Genomic DNA, 17832 nt, shown 5'->3' with positions numbered 1-17832 from the left:
ATTGCCGGACATAACAATCAACCTGTGCACTTTGTACCAGTAATGTATGCGTTTCGGAGTGGAAACCCCCCCCCCCCGCATCAATGATAACATAAGAATAAGAATAAAATTAATGATAAATTTAAAAAATAACTGTTTGCTATGTTACTTTTTTCTAAATCATGAATCGAATCCAACGTTTACTTTACCAACCGCCGGTCCGGAGCTTCAACTGCATCAAGCTGCACAGGATTTCAGTGGGAGTTAAATAAATTGCGAAAATGGTTCCAGTTTATTGCAAACACCAATTTCGAAAAAAACTACTGTCAGAAACTCATGCATCGCGAGATCACAAGTTTGTCGAAGTTCTACCCAACAGAATACTCCCCTATTTTAAAGAATGTTTTAAAATTTTATAGAAAGAAGAATGCAGGAAGTTCGTCTTCCCTTCCTTTGTTCTTCAATATATCGGTGAGACAAAATCGTAATAATGTTCTGACATTGAAAAAAATAATAAGGAAACGCTCCTAGCAATTAATTTCGCTTATTGCATATGTTTAAAATGATTTTCTTGAAAAAAATACGTTACAAATTGCTGAAAATTGTGGCCTTAGTGTATAAAAAGAAGTTGGTGCTTTTTAATAGATGACAAAAATTTATTACACATTATAAAAGCAAAATTCGAATTATATTCCACAGCTTAGCCTTAAAAATTCACAAAATCCCAAAAGGAATCAAATTAAAAGCTACCACCAAAAAAAACGTTCTGTTAACCAAAGTATATTAACTGAGTTAAAAAAGGCCCAAGTAGGGCGACAGCACAAGGACTGGCCCTAATGTATTATAATAAAAATTGATTATTCGAAACAATTTATGAGTGTAATTAAATTAATTTTTGTGGGTGTTTTTGGCAAAGTCATCCATCTTCTCTCATGACTTATCACGTAACATCAAACAATGAAAAAAATAAACAATTTTTCACCCCAAGTACGATCTGTATCGAAATATAAGGGCCGGTGTTTTAAAAAAAGTAAAATTAAATTAAGAATGGAATCCTTCATTTTATAACTCTGTGTGCAGGAACCTCTCGCCCCTGCATAGTTTACACTTTGCCAAAACTAGGTAAGTGCAAACAGATACAAATGTGCGCGTTATTTACATGTACATCTGTGCACACAATATACTGAATATACCTATACTGATTATGTAGACGGCCGTGAAATTACTATGCTTATTTATGCAAATATTAGCCATCAGTCTGAGCGCATATTGAAACTAGTTAACTGTGCTCCATTTTGTTAAGTCTTTAAAAACAAGATCAAGGCATTAGACTTATAAAATTATCTGTATTAAGAAAGAGAATAACTCGCCTGTGGCCATAACATACACCCAATATACGTAACGGTGAGGAAATTCTAAATAAGAGGAAATGCCATCGGGTTCGGAAGTTCAGATCCGGTGAACAAAGCTTAGCCCATGAAGCCGGTTAGGGTCAACCAATACCGTTTGATGAGGACTAATAATACTCACATTTAAAGAAAATCTGCTATACCTCAAGAATTAATTGCCTGAAACTCAGTTTGTCCAATTCCACCATCCTTCGTTATTTGCAGGGTTAAACATGTTTTCACAGACAACCTTAGAGACTGGCTAAACTTTGTGCTTCCATACGTTCTTGTAAGCTTCAAGCATGAAGCACCGTTTTTGAATAGCTTGTTTGCAAAGAATGAAAAAAATGGATATTTTATCATAACGTTAAGCCTTCACAACAGTGGGCAACTGTTGCTGAATTTGCTGTATCTCTGCCAAGAGGTGGGTTTATCTCAGGAAAGTTTTTCTTTCTGCATTTAGTGAGATACTGAGGGAATCACACATTTTTAACCGTTGTAACCCAATAAAACCTGGCTACTCCAAAGAGCAAGGAAAAACATCTTTCTTTGGTCGATAACAAGGATTTTTTTCATTAGCTCAGTGAATATCCTCATACAGCTCGCATGATGTGTGGAAAAATCGAGGACCTTCGTTGGAAAAAAAAATTACACATCCGTCGTAATCACCAAATCTTCAAACTGCACCATTAGAGTGAAACCTGTTCGGAAAACCAAATCGCACCTCATGAACTGGAAACTTTGCATGTCGTTAAAAGTTCCTTGTCTGACTCTTGTTGCAAAGCCAAAGGAATTTTATAAACATGGTATTAAAATGTTTGTAGGAAGGTTGTAGGAAGTGAGACAACGACGGAAAAATACATCCTTGATTAAAACTTGGTTAGAAGTAGTTTTTTTTTAATGAAATAGGAAAAATGAGTATACTAATCTAATGATGTATAAAATAATCTTTGTTAAGAAAACAATGTAGCGAAAATAAAAAGATATAATCCTTGATTAAGAATTTTCTTCGAAAGATGGTTTAAGCAGGTATATCTCATGAGCTTCTCTAACCTATTATAGACTGAGAGCTTTGTTTTTTTTTTTTCCTGCTCATTAGAAAGCATTAACGCGGGAGAACAGATAGATAATGAGCTACCATCTATCGTCTTAGGTTTCTCTAGAGACTAACACAGAAGTAAAGGTATTTTTTAAAGAATAAATGAAATGGAAGGTAAAATAATTCCAGACTGGTGAGTTTCGTGGCATGAACTGTCAGACGTCATTCTCCATCACCTGCGCACAGGAAATACTGTCTATGACCGATCAGCGATATAGGACTTTGGAAATGATTACAACTGGAGTTTTTTCTGGGGGGGGGGGGGACGATAATACATCGCTCATTGGTCTGCTCCTGCATTCCATGCACTTATGGTGAGTTAACTGGAAAAAAACACTTGGAATTCTTTGTTTATATAAAATAACAAAAAAATAATTAGGAGACCATATGTAATAGAAGGCACTGAGAATTTTTATTCTTCATATCAATAAGAATACAGGATGTATAGGACGTACAAAGGGTATCATAATTTTAAACATCAAAATTAGAACAGCGAATACTTTACCCTATTTATATATTTCACACTTTCTGGTAAATTAATTAAAGACATTCTTAATTTTTTAAAAAATATATTTATAAATAAAGTTATATTTTGAACGGTCTACAATCGACCAATGGTTTATTGAATTTAAATGAATTATATAAATTACTTAAACTTCGGCATTTTTATTTATGTACTGAAATTTAATAACAAAAATGATGAAAACAATGGATACATTTAAAAGGCAATGAAAGCGAATAAAAAATTCAAATGTACTTTGTCTTGCTACACATAATATTTAGCAATTTTACGTAATGTACTGCCATCAAAACAGTTAGCATACTTTATGCGTATGTGGAAATATTTAATATGATCATAATGTTCCGAATTTTCATTTTGTCCACATCAAATATTTTATGAAACAATTGTTATTCAGTGGGAAGATGCGACTTTTTATTACAGGTACTTATTATTCACGATATTAAACTACTCTCTTTAATACGCAATTACTTACCTTAATATCTACGATGTACACCTACTTTCCCATTTAAAAATGGGAATTTTTTCATACATTGATATGTACGGTAAAGACGTTAGGGCAGTTTCATTTCAGGGTAAGTACTGCGCCATTTGCAAAAGGAATTAACCAAGGGCATAACAGAAAACCTTAGAACTTCAAAGCAACGTAAATGACAAATTAGGATATTGATATTCGGTGAATTTGGTATTGAAAACAACAGTTTCCAAGTTAATTCAGGTCAGAGCAGAGACGGATTCCCTATCAATGTTCTATCCCGAAGAACGTATCACACAAGGGGAAAGTTTTCTTTTTATTCAAACAGGATGTGTTTGTTTGAATAAACCACATATTGTTTTTTATAGCCGGCGTCTTTCTGCTATCTATAAACAATTTACATTAGAAGTAGTAGTAATAGTGGAGTTGCTTATCATAAATAGTAGCTTATAGTTAAACATACCTGGAATTTCTGTTGAACTCTGTGACCAAGAATATAGCGGACGGTGGTGTCATACGAATATTGAAAGCAGGAAGCGTTTCATACAGTAATTATCGGGGTGAATGAGACTTTGACTGTCTTAAGGTATCGGCATCACAATAAATAATCTTACTGGCAGTGGTTCATATGAGGTTATGAAAACCGAATCTTCAATAACTGTATTTAATAAAACTTCAGTGCCGCTAAGCATAAGGCAGAGTAGAAACACAAGCCAATCCACGTTGGATAAAGTTACACGCAATCCGGTGGTGGAAAGGCGTCAATAATATAGTATAATAGTGAAGTACGTGAATACCGTCCTCCTTTGACAGTACAATTTAGTGCTTTTATCATTTGAAGAAATATGCGTTCAAATCCCATTCACGACAAGATGAATTTTTAAATCCTTGGATTTCTGCTGAACTGTGTTATAAAGTGAGTTTCCTGCCCAGTTAATTATTCCGGGGAAAGAAGCTCACTTAATATCAGGGTCTTACATGCAAATCGACCTGTGAACTAAGGCATATACGTGCACAAATGAGAAAGACTGTATGAGCTGGCATATCGTATGTATGAAATGGCACGCAATAAATAAAGTAATTGATGCCGCCATAAAAAAAAAAAAAAAAAAAAAAAAAAAAAAATGCAAGCGATTATGCAGGTTTCTTCCAGGACTTCTCCTGATAAGTTCATATTATTTTGCTAGCATATATCTCTTTTGGAAAGTTCACATGTTTATTAATGTGTACTTTTTAATTATGCTAGTAGGCAAGCATAATACTCGTATATTATAAAAAGTACGAGTATCTGCGACGTCCTTACATTGTATAATTCTCTGGTTGCTTTGTCTGTTTATGGAATGAAAATTCGAAGTTTCTGAGAGTCAAACCCATTACGACACTTGTGGCCAGCAATAACTGGATCACACTGAAAATAATAATAATAACAACAGTTAAAAAAATAGCGGTTCTTTTTCAATATCAAAAGAGAACAGAACCAGTGTCCCAACTGGAAAATTTTAACAACTACAACGTTAATACGTAAAAAAGAAAACAATATTCAGTACTCAACCCTAACAAAAATAATGGGACACCTTTCTGATTGAAAGTCATCGAACTTAGAAATAAAAAAGCATCTGTGCTGTAAATTTGACAGGAACATCATGCATCAGGAATTTCATGCTTGTTATTAGCAGGCTTTCTTGAGAAGGGGGATTATAGCAATATACCACATTGGACCAATATTGGTGTGTGCTATCGAGCACCGATTAAACACAAATCGACTGCCGGTAACATGTGAAAATTATGGCGATCCCGTAGAGAAAAAAAAATGCATCAGGTAGACCCGAACTCCTTATCAAAAGGAATCATGAATTTTCGAAAACTGTTAACGGTATAATACCAATTAAACAGGAAATGCTTGCTTTGGAGATTCAGGGAATTAATTAAACAAGTAATTCCGTTAGATCGTTCTACAATTCAAGGAGCGCTGCATGCCAAGAATTTCTACAGTACAGCAGCAGCTCATAAGTCCTTGATTAGGAAATACAATGCACAATGGCAGTTAAAAAGTTTAGGGATGGCACCAAAGCTAGACTGTGGATTAATAGAAAGCCGTAATGTGAAAAGATGAGCTCTTCCAATCAGATGATGCGTTTAGGTCTAATGCCTGGCGAGCCGTGCAACCAAAATGGGACTACGAATTCTGGCCCCTACGTTCATGTGCCAAATAATGTTGTTAACCATAGTTTTATGTACCGGATAAGGTTTTGAAATTTCATGGCACGTACTCCTCCAATGTGGAAAAAACCTCTGCACGCACGATTTGCAAACGATGGCATGGGAATAATGTCATGGCCACCACTGAGTCACATTCAATCCAGTGTCTGTGGAAGTGCAATGCTTGATTCGGTCGGGTACAAGATGGGCCGCTGCGCTGCGGGACTCGCTGCTGTTGTGAAGGAAGAGTAAAGTGGCATTGCGCAGGGTTTTACTAGAAAATTGTGTAAAGCCTTCCACAACGTGTATTGCGAAATTATTAAGCCCAACCAGTTATTACTGTTCTTAATAGGTGTATGTTGTGGTCATGCGCGTATCATTACTGTTAGAAGAACAGAATATTTATCTTGTAAAAAGTTTATACTGTACATGTAAGCACTATACAGTAGTTTTCATTATTTTCATGACATAAGGACGCCACAATTAATTTCGCATGTGCTTGAACGTGTTACTGGCAATAACATCCTAACATATTTTTAAATGTAAAAACATGGAATAAACCTCCTGTCTGGCGAGAATCGAATCTACCCATATTCAAACTGGTCGCTAATGGAGCTGAAGAAGCCTGGTATCATTAATGTTTTAGACTGTACAAATTTAAAAAGCACCTAATTTAAATCGCTGAAAGGTTTAATTTAGTTTTTAGAGTTTGTGATTCGGGGTGTAATTTGGGATGGGATCCCTAAATAAAAAATTACAGTTTGATTGTTCGTTAACTTATCTGTTCTAAGATGCACTAAGAAAAGGGCACATATATTTTTATAATAATATTTTAAATATTATTGAGTTGGATGCAATTTTAAAAGCAAAGTTTCAATATTAATACGGTAAATCGGAATAAATTACGCTGAAATCTATTACTAATGAAACACTTTGATAGTAAGATCATAGTTTTAACTAGAATAGATATCAAGGCAGGTTTGTTGATTTGAATGTTCCAAATCATACGACAGATTCGACAAAAATAACTAGTCAGATAAATTAAGGTAAAAAAAGATAAATTCGTGTCAATGTATTTCTCTCATTAGTTAACTCAAAGCTTATCATTCATACCTCAGTAAAACAATTTATGCTAAATTCATTGGAGAATCTTCAGGAAATATATTTTTTCCAGCGTAATTGCTCTGCACTGTCTGAAGCAGTTTAAGTATGCAATTAAATTGTATAATTTTAAAATTATTTAATATTTCGATAATTTTAACACTTCTTTTATTTACTTCGAGTAAATGCCATTCGATACAGTCAATTATACTATGATAAAGAGAAATTTAAATTTGATGAAACATTTTTACCTCGATTTTTTTGCTGTGTGAAGCGAAATACTCTGTAGAAACCATCTTATGTTAAAATGATAACTACTCGCTCAGACAGTGTGCAAAGTCTTGACGAATATGTGCTATGTAAGACGAAAATTTAATAAAAAGCGGAAGGTAGTTTAATTTTAAGTGTTCCTTTATTACAGGTTCTGCTGTGTTGTAATGAAAATCATTAAACAGGGCGTACTGTTAATAAATAATTTTTATTTTCTGCATTAGCAAAACTATTTCTGTGTCTAAAATAATCGAGCTGTTGGCAGAATCGACACTCTACTTGACTGAATTTTTATGACCCCGCATTCGAAACGGAACGAACAAATATTATACTAGATTTTAAATCACTAAGATCGAAAGAAAAGGCAAAATTCAGAATTAAAATTCGAATTTGAAAATCAAAGCAATAAAACAATTTTGAATTTAAAATTAAAAACTAATTAGCCAAAAGAATTTTACATTTGATATTACTGAGTGTTAATTGCGGTTTTAAGCTTATGCAGTCTTGTGTAAATATAATTGGCCTTTTTAATTATATTTCATATTATCTTTTTTTTAATTATACACCATCTATAGAATATTATTTCAATAACGGTGAGGTATAAAAATACCTATTTCTAAGATAACTGTAGTTAAAATATTACTGTCGCATTACTACATATTTTAGGAAACATGCTGAAATTATAAAAGAAAGTTCAAAGTTATTTGAAACACTCCTTTTAAAGCAAAATTTGGTAAGGGCATTTCCTGTAACATGAAGATGTACATAAGATATCGTAACCTGGCGTGGTTTATTAATGAAAATAAACATATGTTTATGCAAATTTTACAAAAAAATGGAAAGAGAAGACCACCCGAAAAAAATGCACGAACGAAGGTGATAATAAAGTTAAAACTGAGACATTTTAAACGTTAAAATTCAAACGGAATGTTTGTGGCGAAAGCATAACGAATATATTTGTCCCTTTTTAAAAAAATACAAGATATAAAAAAGCAGATATGAAAATTATAGCAGATTTGCATATTTTTCTTTAAAAACCAGGCTGATATAAGCAATTTTTAATGTTTTTTTTTTATCAATGCGTGTACATGTGAGCTATATAACAGAACAAAGAAAAATAACTCAGTAGCATATCATTTTATCAGTGGAACCTTTGTGTTACCTTTTAAAAAAGTTAAGAAACTACAATCACACTCAAGATAACAGGAGTTCTATGCATAATAGAGATAACAAAATGGCTAAATCAGACTGATACAGGTGCACTTTATGTTGCATCATAACAAACCATTGGACGTCAAAGCCAGACTGATTATTAATGCAGTATATTGTAAACCAACACGATTTAATGGGCATGTGAACGTTGCCAAAATTTTCTTATATACTTCACAGGCTAATACAGCAATACCAGATGCCGCTGAGGTGTGATCACCAAACTAAGCGTTCACATTTTCCTTTTGCAATGGGCACTTTGATATATGGATGCAACAGAAGGAAGTCTTTTGTCTGGGTAGTTCTTACCAGATGTTGGTGGGATCTTGCTGGAAAACATTAGATCTCCTAATTGATGAATTTTGCTGAGAACCGTAAAGCTGTTTCAGAGTTAATTATCTTAACAGATCTATTTAATAAACACTTACAACGTGTAGTTAACGATTTTAAAGTAAAGGAATCAATCGAAATATTAAATGATTACGCTTAAGGATGTCTTACTGTGATACCGAAAATACAGCAGGTTTCAGCCCTGCAACCTGAATTTATGAAATATTCAGACAACAGTTTACTCTAAAGATTTCTCTCAGTGCCATTAAAATGTTACCCACAAATCCAGTATACGATTTTATGAGTATACCGTTTTTATAAAATATTAATCACTTATTAGCAGGTCAAAATGTAATTCATGTAAAAACAGTCCGACGGCTTTTGGGCTTAATATCATGTATTAAGCCTTTTTTTTATTTGTATAATTTTGAAATTATCGTATAAACAGAATAAATTTTAAAATCAGAAATTCTTTCTGACTTTCTTTCATGGACTTTCATATTTCAAAAATCGCCGGTGTGCAAAAATGTTTTTCGAGATATAGTTGTTGGTTAAAGGCTAAGCTTTATTCTCAGTGCCTATTTTGATTTGGTTCAACTGTTTGACTAGATTTTTTATGTATTCGTATTTACAAAGATGTAAAGGTGAAACGCTGGACAAAAAACAAAACAAAACAAAAAAAACAATGTGTACATTATACAAAGAAGGAAGACGGATTAAACGGCCCAACCAAATGCCTTTGTTCGACTCGAAGAAAAGGCATACAATCACATGTTTTGTAAACATCACATATGAGGTCCATTTTTTTGGCAATTCTGGAAAGAGAAATTTCTGTGCACTGTACTCCTTGAAGTCGTGTCTCTACCCCAGAAGATAAATTTGTACTTCTTCAACAACAATAAACACTTCTGTTTCTCCTAACTCTGAGATTCCGGAATGGTAGAAATTTTGGGAAAACTGTCTTTAATTTAAATGTTAGGGGAAATTAAGAATTTCTGAGGTATTTTGATTCTCTTTTCTTCTTGGAAAAGCCTAAATAAAAAAACAAATAACATAAATTCATAAGGTAATAATTTATACTTATAAATTATATTATAAACACATTTATAAACTTATTCATTTTTAAATTAATCACTAAACTGAATTAGGTACATGCTAAAGGCAAATTTTAAATTTCAGGCATATCGCCAGAAGTCGAAATTAATACACATATAATAATTTAAATTATACGGGCATCATTGTTCTCTGACATGCTTATGCTGGCCAGAATCAAATGTTAAAATAATCGACACTGTGTGAATTGGGGAGCTTTCCACATGGTGAAATATACCAATGACTAAATGTGACAAATTCCAAAGCATCTTCATTTTTATATTTCGTATGCAGCCCCCCCCCCCCCATTAATAAAAGCTGATCAGTTTATGAGATGTTTTATTTGGAATTGTTTTGTTTGAGAAAAGACTACACTCCAAAAACTTTAGTGGTTAGTATACACGCTTTAGCAAAAATTTTTATTTTATTGGTATATCTGTGAAAGTCAGAAACACGGTGTCAATTTTAATCTAACACCATACTCTTCCCATAATGCGCCACTCTTGCGTATACGGCTATCATTCGAATCCAAACAGCTGATTGGATTTCGTTGATTAAACAGCTGTTTAATCAACAAAAAAGGAAGTATCCTATGTTCTTTTTAGTTGTCCTAGAGCTACTTCACAACTAGCCTTCGCCTTTATTATTATTATTTTTTTGTTGCTCTTATATTATTTCTCCCTGATTGGGGGATTCCACTCCCTGACGGGTACTGCTACCAAGTATACAGGGTGGTTGTAATATCCGGTGTTACTGTTGGTCGATGAACTCTTTGACTGTCTTACAAGTGTTCAGGATTGCGACTTTCTGGAGTTCCTTGTAGGTGTTCTCTGGGAGACCTATTGCTGCTAGGCCGCTATGTAGGGTCTTTGGCACCATACCGGTGGTTCACACGATGAATGATCGGGATGGTCATTACTTCTTGCATATGCAACATCTCCTTGACCTCATGTCTCAGGTTCGTGTACTTCCTAATTTTTTTCCTCATGAGTTTTCTGGCCATTGCTAGTGTTCGGCAGAGCTATGTGAATCAGATGGGTAACCTTTTCCATCTTGTCCACAAGGGTTATGTCCGGTCTGTTGTGAGGGATGGTCTTATCCGTTATTATGGCGCAGTCTAGCTACACAAAATGCCCTGCTTTCTGTGTGAGTGGATCAGTCGGGCATGGATGGCAGCAGTGGGATGTCAAGTTCTGGCCAATGGGGGACAGTTTGTTGCCTGAATCAAAGAACGTAGAAACAGATTGTCAAACTTTACCTGAGTTCGGTCTCTGCTTCACCTACCTTTGTACTAAATTCCCATCGATCTCCCAAGAGAAGCTAAAACTAGGTATTTTTGTTGGACCTGAAATTCAAAAGCTGATGAGGGATCGATATTTTAGGAGAACTTTGAATAAAAGAGAAAAAGAGGCAATGATTACTTTTAGGCCTGTTGGTGAAAACTTCATAGGGAACAACAAGGATCCAGACTACAAGAATATAGTTGAAAATATGTTGGCAAACTTCAAGAAGCTGGGCTGCAACATGAGTGTCAAGGTACATTTTTTACACTCCCACTTTGACTACTTCCCAGTATATCTAGGAAGTTCTGATGAAGTATCTTATCTCCTAGTCTTTAATGTCCTGGTTTCACTAGGACATTAAAGACAAGGAGATAAGGTACCAGGGGAGGTGGAATGTCAATATGATGGCTGGCTATTGTCGGAGTCTGGAGAGGGATATTAAAGTTGCTCTTGATTCAATAATGCCAAACTATATGTATAAAAACATCATCTTCGTTAAAATTCAGTAAGTTTTTCCGAAGATACCTGAACGGGATCTCATATATATGTTTGAACATAGTCCGAACAACGAAGCGTTTTAACTCTTCGTTCGCCACATTAGGAAATTAGTGCAGGAATTCACTTGAATTTCTAACCACGCCATGACTCTTAAAGCGTCCTTTCAACAAATTTTATTCAGAACACGGGAAGAGCTACGCTGAATATTAGACTGGGTCCCCCCTCAGTAAGCATCACTAACTGTCACGTATACTTTGCAATGAGCAATAATCGTGATCACAAAGTAAACGTTCTCTCTTGGGAAAGAAGGATCGGGAGTAAAGTTAATGGGCATGTACCAAGACTTGTGCAATTCTTCTGCTTACCGTTCATATGTGGATACTAAGGTTCCTGCATTGCAACTGGAGGAATTTTAGCATGCGAGTTTAGGTCTTGATTGAAAGAATGTTGCTTTCTCATAAGATCAACCCCGACTAATTCTAGATATGGCCATGAAATGGAAAGTTTCCTTTTTCTGCTTTGGCACTGTATAATCTCTGCCGAATACTGTTAACGGAAGTAGTTTAGTTAGTGCACAGGACAGTCAGTCATTTTTATTCTAATCTAGCTGGTTCACCAAATGGAGTAAACTGATTAAACAGGCACAGGTGTTTTGTGGAAGACAAAATTATCTTCTCCTTCATTACTGTGAACTATGAAACTCTGTCATTTCGAAAGCTGTTCAAGTTATTAAAGAAATTATTAGTTCTTTTCTAGACATAGTAAGAATATAATAACAAAATAATAACACTCACAATTAACAGTAATAATAATAATAACAACAATGATTATTAAAAAAAAAAATCAAAATTGAATCAATAAAGTCCAATCCAGGAGCATATACCATGTGAACCACTTCTCCACACATCTACATTGGAGGAATTCGTGGTTCACAGAATAGTGACACAGATCGAGTTTCTTCACAGTTCACAAAGATTTTAAAGTTTAATTCGTCCCCCTTCTGAGTGGGGTGCAGATCACATGCTTTTGTTAACATCCTTCTCCTGTACTGCTTGTTGCAGGCAAACCGGTTCAGATCAACGTTTAGCGATCGTATAATCGTCAACATTTGTGTGGGAAGAAATCTTTCAGTCATGTGCAGTCTCACATGGGTCGAATACAACTGTGGCTTTGCTCTCAGCGCAGGAGGACGAACTCTCCAGCAGATCACATCCCTGATGTTGAGAGCGGAGATCTTTACCATGAGCATTTTCACAGTGAAGTTAGGCGTCTCTGTTCCATCTTCACTGACAATCGTTCCAGACCGAAAGCCGTGGCCATCGCTGTAGTTCGCTGCTGAAGAGGTAACTGAGACTTCCATGTGGCCCATTTAAGTAACCAAAACTCGGCTGCATATAGTGGCTTTAGCGTAATTCTGGTGGCAAAACTCCAAATTTCTGCTCCGTGGAAGATGCGTTGGAAGATGACGATCTGGATGTACCTCTTGGTTGTGCCTGGGTTTATGACGTACAGAAGGTGCTGTTTCGCCATCAAGAGATTTCGGTTCATTTGAAGGCGCAGATGCTCAAGACGGTAGTTGAAGCGTAACTTGGCATCGAAGATCACCCAGAGGTCACGATGTCTTGCTACACTTTTCATGAGTTTCCAGTCATGCGTAGGTTGAATAACTGCAGGATCAGGCTTCAATGAAAAGACCATGCAAACGGACTTGTCTGGATTAATCTTCAGCCCCAAGAATTTGAGGTAGTTTCCTAATTGTGTAAGGCTACTGTTAATTGCATATTCTATATCTTGCCCGTTATCGGAGGGCTCTATTGCGGTTAACATCTTTAAATCGTCCATATACGATATCATGTCGGTCCTATTGTTTACTAGAGAGGCAATAATGGCACTAAACAGGAGGACTGATAAAATGGCCCCTTGCTGTACTCCTATATTGCTGTTTCTTTGATAGGTGGCTTGGCGGCTTGAAGTGGTGGAACCCATGTTTAGTCTCTAGAGCTAAGTTCCGGTCAACCCTTCCCTATCTCTTCCATCATGCAGTATGATTGATGACTTTTGAGGTTATGATGAACGTCGTGGCGAGATCCAATATTCCTTACATTTCGAGGGTATAGCTCTAAAACGGTTTTCGCAGGCCGGCCGCTAGTTAGTACACCGGACCGGACCTATTGGTAACTCTCTAGGAGGCTTCCGGATCAGCTAGTGTATAATCTTGCTACCTCTACATTGCCAGATAGTGACTGGAGGGAGTCCGAGTAGTGTGTATGCGGGGAGCATTGTCGAGTCCACGTTATGTCAAGGATCTGGGTATATTCTTACCACATGTACGCCATATCCAAAAATGTCATTACTTCATACAGCATGTCCCACCCACTTTTTCTTACTATTGAATACACCATGAATTGTCAAACTAATAGAGCAAGCTTATCTGCGAAAAGATCTAAACCTCCCAAACACTTCCTAATTCATTTCACAAATATACGTGGTCTCAATTCTAATCTCAACGATGTCCATTTCCACTTGCAGTCTGCCAAACCTCATGTACTTTTTCTGACAGAATCTCAGTTATCGGTTGATTCAACTACTGCTCATCTCAGATGCCCAAATTATTCGCTGTATGATTCCTTTCGCCTCAAAGGTGGAAGATGCGTTGGAAGATGACGATCTGGATGTACCTCTTGGTTGTGCCTGGGTTTATGACGTACAGAAGGTGCTGTTTCGCCATCAAGAGATTTCGGTTCATTTGAAGGCGCAGATGCTCAAGACGGTAGTTGAAGCGTAACTTGGCATCGAAGATCACCCAGAGGTCACGATGTCTTGCTACACTTTTCATGAGTTTCCAGTCATGCGTAGGTTGAATAACTGCAGGATCAGGCTTCAATGAAAAGACCATGCAAACGGACTTGTCTGGATTAATCTTCAGCCCCAAGAATTTGAGGTAGTTTCCTAATTGTGTAAGGCTACTGTTAATTGCATATTCTATATCTTGCCCGTTATCGGAGGGCTCTATTGCGGTTAACATCTTTAAATCGTCCATATACGATATCATGTCGGTCCTATTGTTTACTAGAGAGGCAATAATGGCACTAAACAGGAGGACTGATAAAATGGCCCCTTGCTGTACTCCTATATTGCTGTTTCTTTGATAGGTGGCTTGGCGGCTTGAAGTGGTGGAACCCATGTTTAGTCTCTAGAGCTAAGTTCCGGTCAACCCTTCCCTATCTCTTCCATCATGCAGTATGATTGATGACTTTTGAGGTTATGATGAACGTCGTGGCGAGATCCAATATTCCTTACATTTCGAGGGTATAGCTCTAAAACGGTTTTCGCAGGCCGGTCGCTAGTTAGTACACCGGACCGGACCTATTGGTAACTCTCTAGGAGGCTTCCGGATCAGCTAGTGTATAATCTTGCTACCTCTACATTGCCAGATAGTGACTGGAGGGAGTCCGAGTAGTGTGTATGCGGGGAGCATTGTCGAGTCCACGTTATGTCAAGGATCTGGGTATATTCTTACCACATGTACGCCATATCCAAAAATGTCATTACTTCATACAGCATGTCCCACCCACTTTTTCTTACTATTGAATACACCATGAATTGTCAAACTAATAGAGCAAGCTTATCTGCGAAAAGATCTAAACCTCCCAAACACTTCCTAATTCATTTCACAAATATACGTGGTCTCAATTCTAATCTCAACGATGTCCATTTCCACTTGCAGTCTGCCAAACCTCATGTACTTTTTCTGACAGAATCTCAGTTATCGGTTGATTCAACTACTGCTCATCTCAGATGCCCAAATTATTCGCTGTATGATTCCTTTCGCCTCAAAGGTGGTACTTGTGCATATGTCCGTTCTGATATTCCCTGTCAGAGACTTGGCAATTTGGAATCTCCTCTCTTTGATCTTCTCTGGCTTAAAATCTCTCTACCTCATTGTGTCAAATTCATCTGTTGTCTCTACCGTTCTCCCAATTCGACTAATCACTTGGAACTCTTTGACTTCCTCTCGTTGCAACTTGACTTTCTCCAGTCCAACTCTCCTAACAGTGAGGTAATTTTCCTTGGTGATTTTAATGTTCACAACCCCAGCTGGCTTCCGTTTTCTAGTCACACCGACCCAGCAGGTCTAGATGCTGAGGCTTTTGCAATTACTAATGACCTAGCACAGATTGTTCATTTACCTACAAGAATAACGGACAATCCTAATCATACAGCCAATACGCTTGATCTTTTTCTCACAAACAACCCTTCCAAGTACACGGTCGAAGTGAGAGCTCCTTTAGGCACTTCAGATCACAACTTGGTGATTGTCTCTTCTCAAATGGAACCTTTATCTCATGGCTATTCCCAACCTCGTGTTGTTTGGCATTACAAGAATGCAAAATGGGATGACCTGCGAGACTTCTTTTCATCTTTTCCTTGGTCAGATTACTGTTTCAAAAGTTCTGATGTCAACGTCTGCTCAGATCGTGTCAGCGAAATTATTCTTGCAGGAATGGAATCCTTTATCCCACACTCCACTTTAAAATCTCGTCTTTTATCTAAACCTTGGTTTTCCAATAAATGTGCTAAGGCTGTCCAAGAGAAGAATGTTACATATCGTAATTGGCTTGTCTCGAATTCTTCAGTTTCATTTTCTGCCTACACCAAAGCTCGCAACAATTGTAAAGCAGTTATTAATCAGTCCAAACTAGAGTTTGAACAGGCTAAGAGTAGAAAACTTGCCTCTTGCCCTAATGGTAGCCGAGCATTCTGGTCTCTTGCCAAAGCTATTGGCCGCAACTTTTGCCCATCTCTGCTCCCACCTCTGTCCAAACGAGATGGCTCTGTTGTCACTTCAGCCAAGGATAAAGCTGACCTGCTAGCATCCCATTTTTTCTTCCAGCTCATGTATTAATGATCTTGGTAAAACACCTCCCACCATTCCCAACACACTCCATTCAATGCCTCCTGTGGTCTTCCGTCAAAAGGATATCAGAAGGAATTTGATGAATCTCGATGCTAAGAAAGCTCCAGGTCCTGATGGTATTTCTCCACTTGTTCTCAAAACCTGTGCTCCTGAACTTACTCCTATTCTTTGCCGCCTTTTTTCACTTTCTTATTCCAAAGGTGTTTTTCCTTCTGCTTGAAATTTGCTCATATCCAGCCAGTTCCTAAAAAGGGTGACAAATCCCTCCCATCCAATTATCGTCCCATTGCAATTACTCCTACTCTTTCTAAAGTAATGGAGAAATCAATTAACCGCCAACTCTTAAACTACCTAGAAACCTTCCGTCTGATCAACGATCACCAGTATGGATTCCGTCTGTGTCGATCCACTGGTGATATTCTGGCTTATGTTACCCATTTGTGGACTAATTCAATGGAAAGGTTCGGTGAAACACAAGTAGTGTTTCACCGACACCAAACTTACTCTTGACATCTCAAAGGCTTTTGATTGTGTTTGGCATAAAGGTCTTCTAAACAAGCTTCCATCTTATGGTTTGCCAACTGTTTTTAGTAATTGGTTATCCAGTTTTCTCTCTGATCGCTCACTGAGGGTGATGGTTGATGGCTCTCTGTCTTCTAACTTCTCCACTAATGCCGGTGTCCCCCAAGGTTCAGTTCTTTCCCCCACTCTTTTCCTCTTGTATATCAATGACCTTCTTCCATTGACTGGAAATCCTATCCATAGTTTTGCCGATGATAGCACATTGCATTCAACTTTCCATTTTGAGAAACCTTGCCCTGCTCAATCAGCTTCAACTTCTCGAAAATCTGCTACCAATTCCTTAAATGCCGATCTTCAGGTAATTCTCCAGTGGGGCAAAGACAACTTAGTTGATTTCAACCCTTCTAAAACTCAGTCTTGTCTTATATCTCGCAAAAAGGATTCTTCTGCTCCTATGCTTAACTTTAGTGGCACTCCAATTTCTAGGAAAAAGGATATATCTCTTTTGGGGATTACCCTGACTTCTAATCTCTCTTGGCACAAGCACATTACAAATATTGCTTCCTCTGCATCTAAAAAACTTGGTTTTCTCTTTCGCTCTCGGCGTTACTTTTCTTCCAAACAGCTGCTCACTCTGTATAAATCGCAAATCCGCCCTGCCATGGAATATTGTTCCCACATCTGGGGTTGTGCCCCCAAAACCTCTCTCAGGCTTCTTGATTCCATTGAGAAGAGGGCAGTTAGGTTAATTAATGATTCATCTCTAACTGAGTCTCTCCACTCGCTGTCTCATAGACGCACTGTTTCTGCTGCATGCCTCTTCTACAGATACTTCCACGGGCACTGTTCTTCTGAACTGGCTTCTATAATTCCCGCTTTATCTCTTCCAAAACAGTCCGAATACGTGCCGCCACCAGCCAACATCCATTTACTGTCCAACTTCAAACCC

The 17832-nt window shown here is 37.1% G+C and overlaps 1 protein-coding gene across 1 annotated transcript in view; it reads right to left on the bottom strand.

The window, feature by feature from the left end:
• Positions 1–9218: 9218 nt before the first annotated feature.
• The window catches only part of LOC150084461 (cell adhesion molecule Dscam1-like), a 631783-nt gene continuing 623169 nt past the window's right edge, over positions 9219–17832 (bottom strand). The window contains exon 25 of the mRNA XM_090376086.1: positions 9219–9602. Coding sequence (XP_090232212.1) covers positions 9556–9602 — 47 coding nt within the window. The 3' untranslated portion in view covers positions 9219–9555. The remainder of the gene's footprint in view (positions 9603–17832) is intronic.

This window comes from Mastigoproctus giganteus, chromosome 6 (genome assembly GCF_048544385.1).
Source record: "Mastigoproctus giganteus isolate SK-2022 chromosome 6, ASM4854438v1, whole genome shotgun sequence".
Classification (NCBI taxonomy): domain Eukaryota; kingdom Metazoa; phylum Arthropoda; class Arachnida; order Uropygi; family Thelyphonidae; genus Mastigoproctus; species Mastigoproctus giganteus.
The sequence above is the reverse complement of the archived record's forward strand: the minus strand, read 5'-3'. Positions and strand labels throughout refer to the sequence as shown.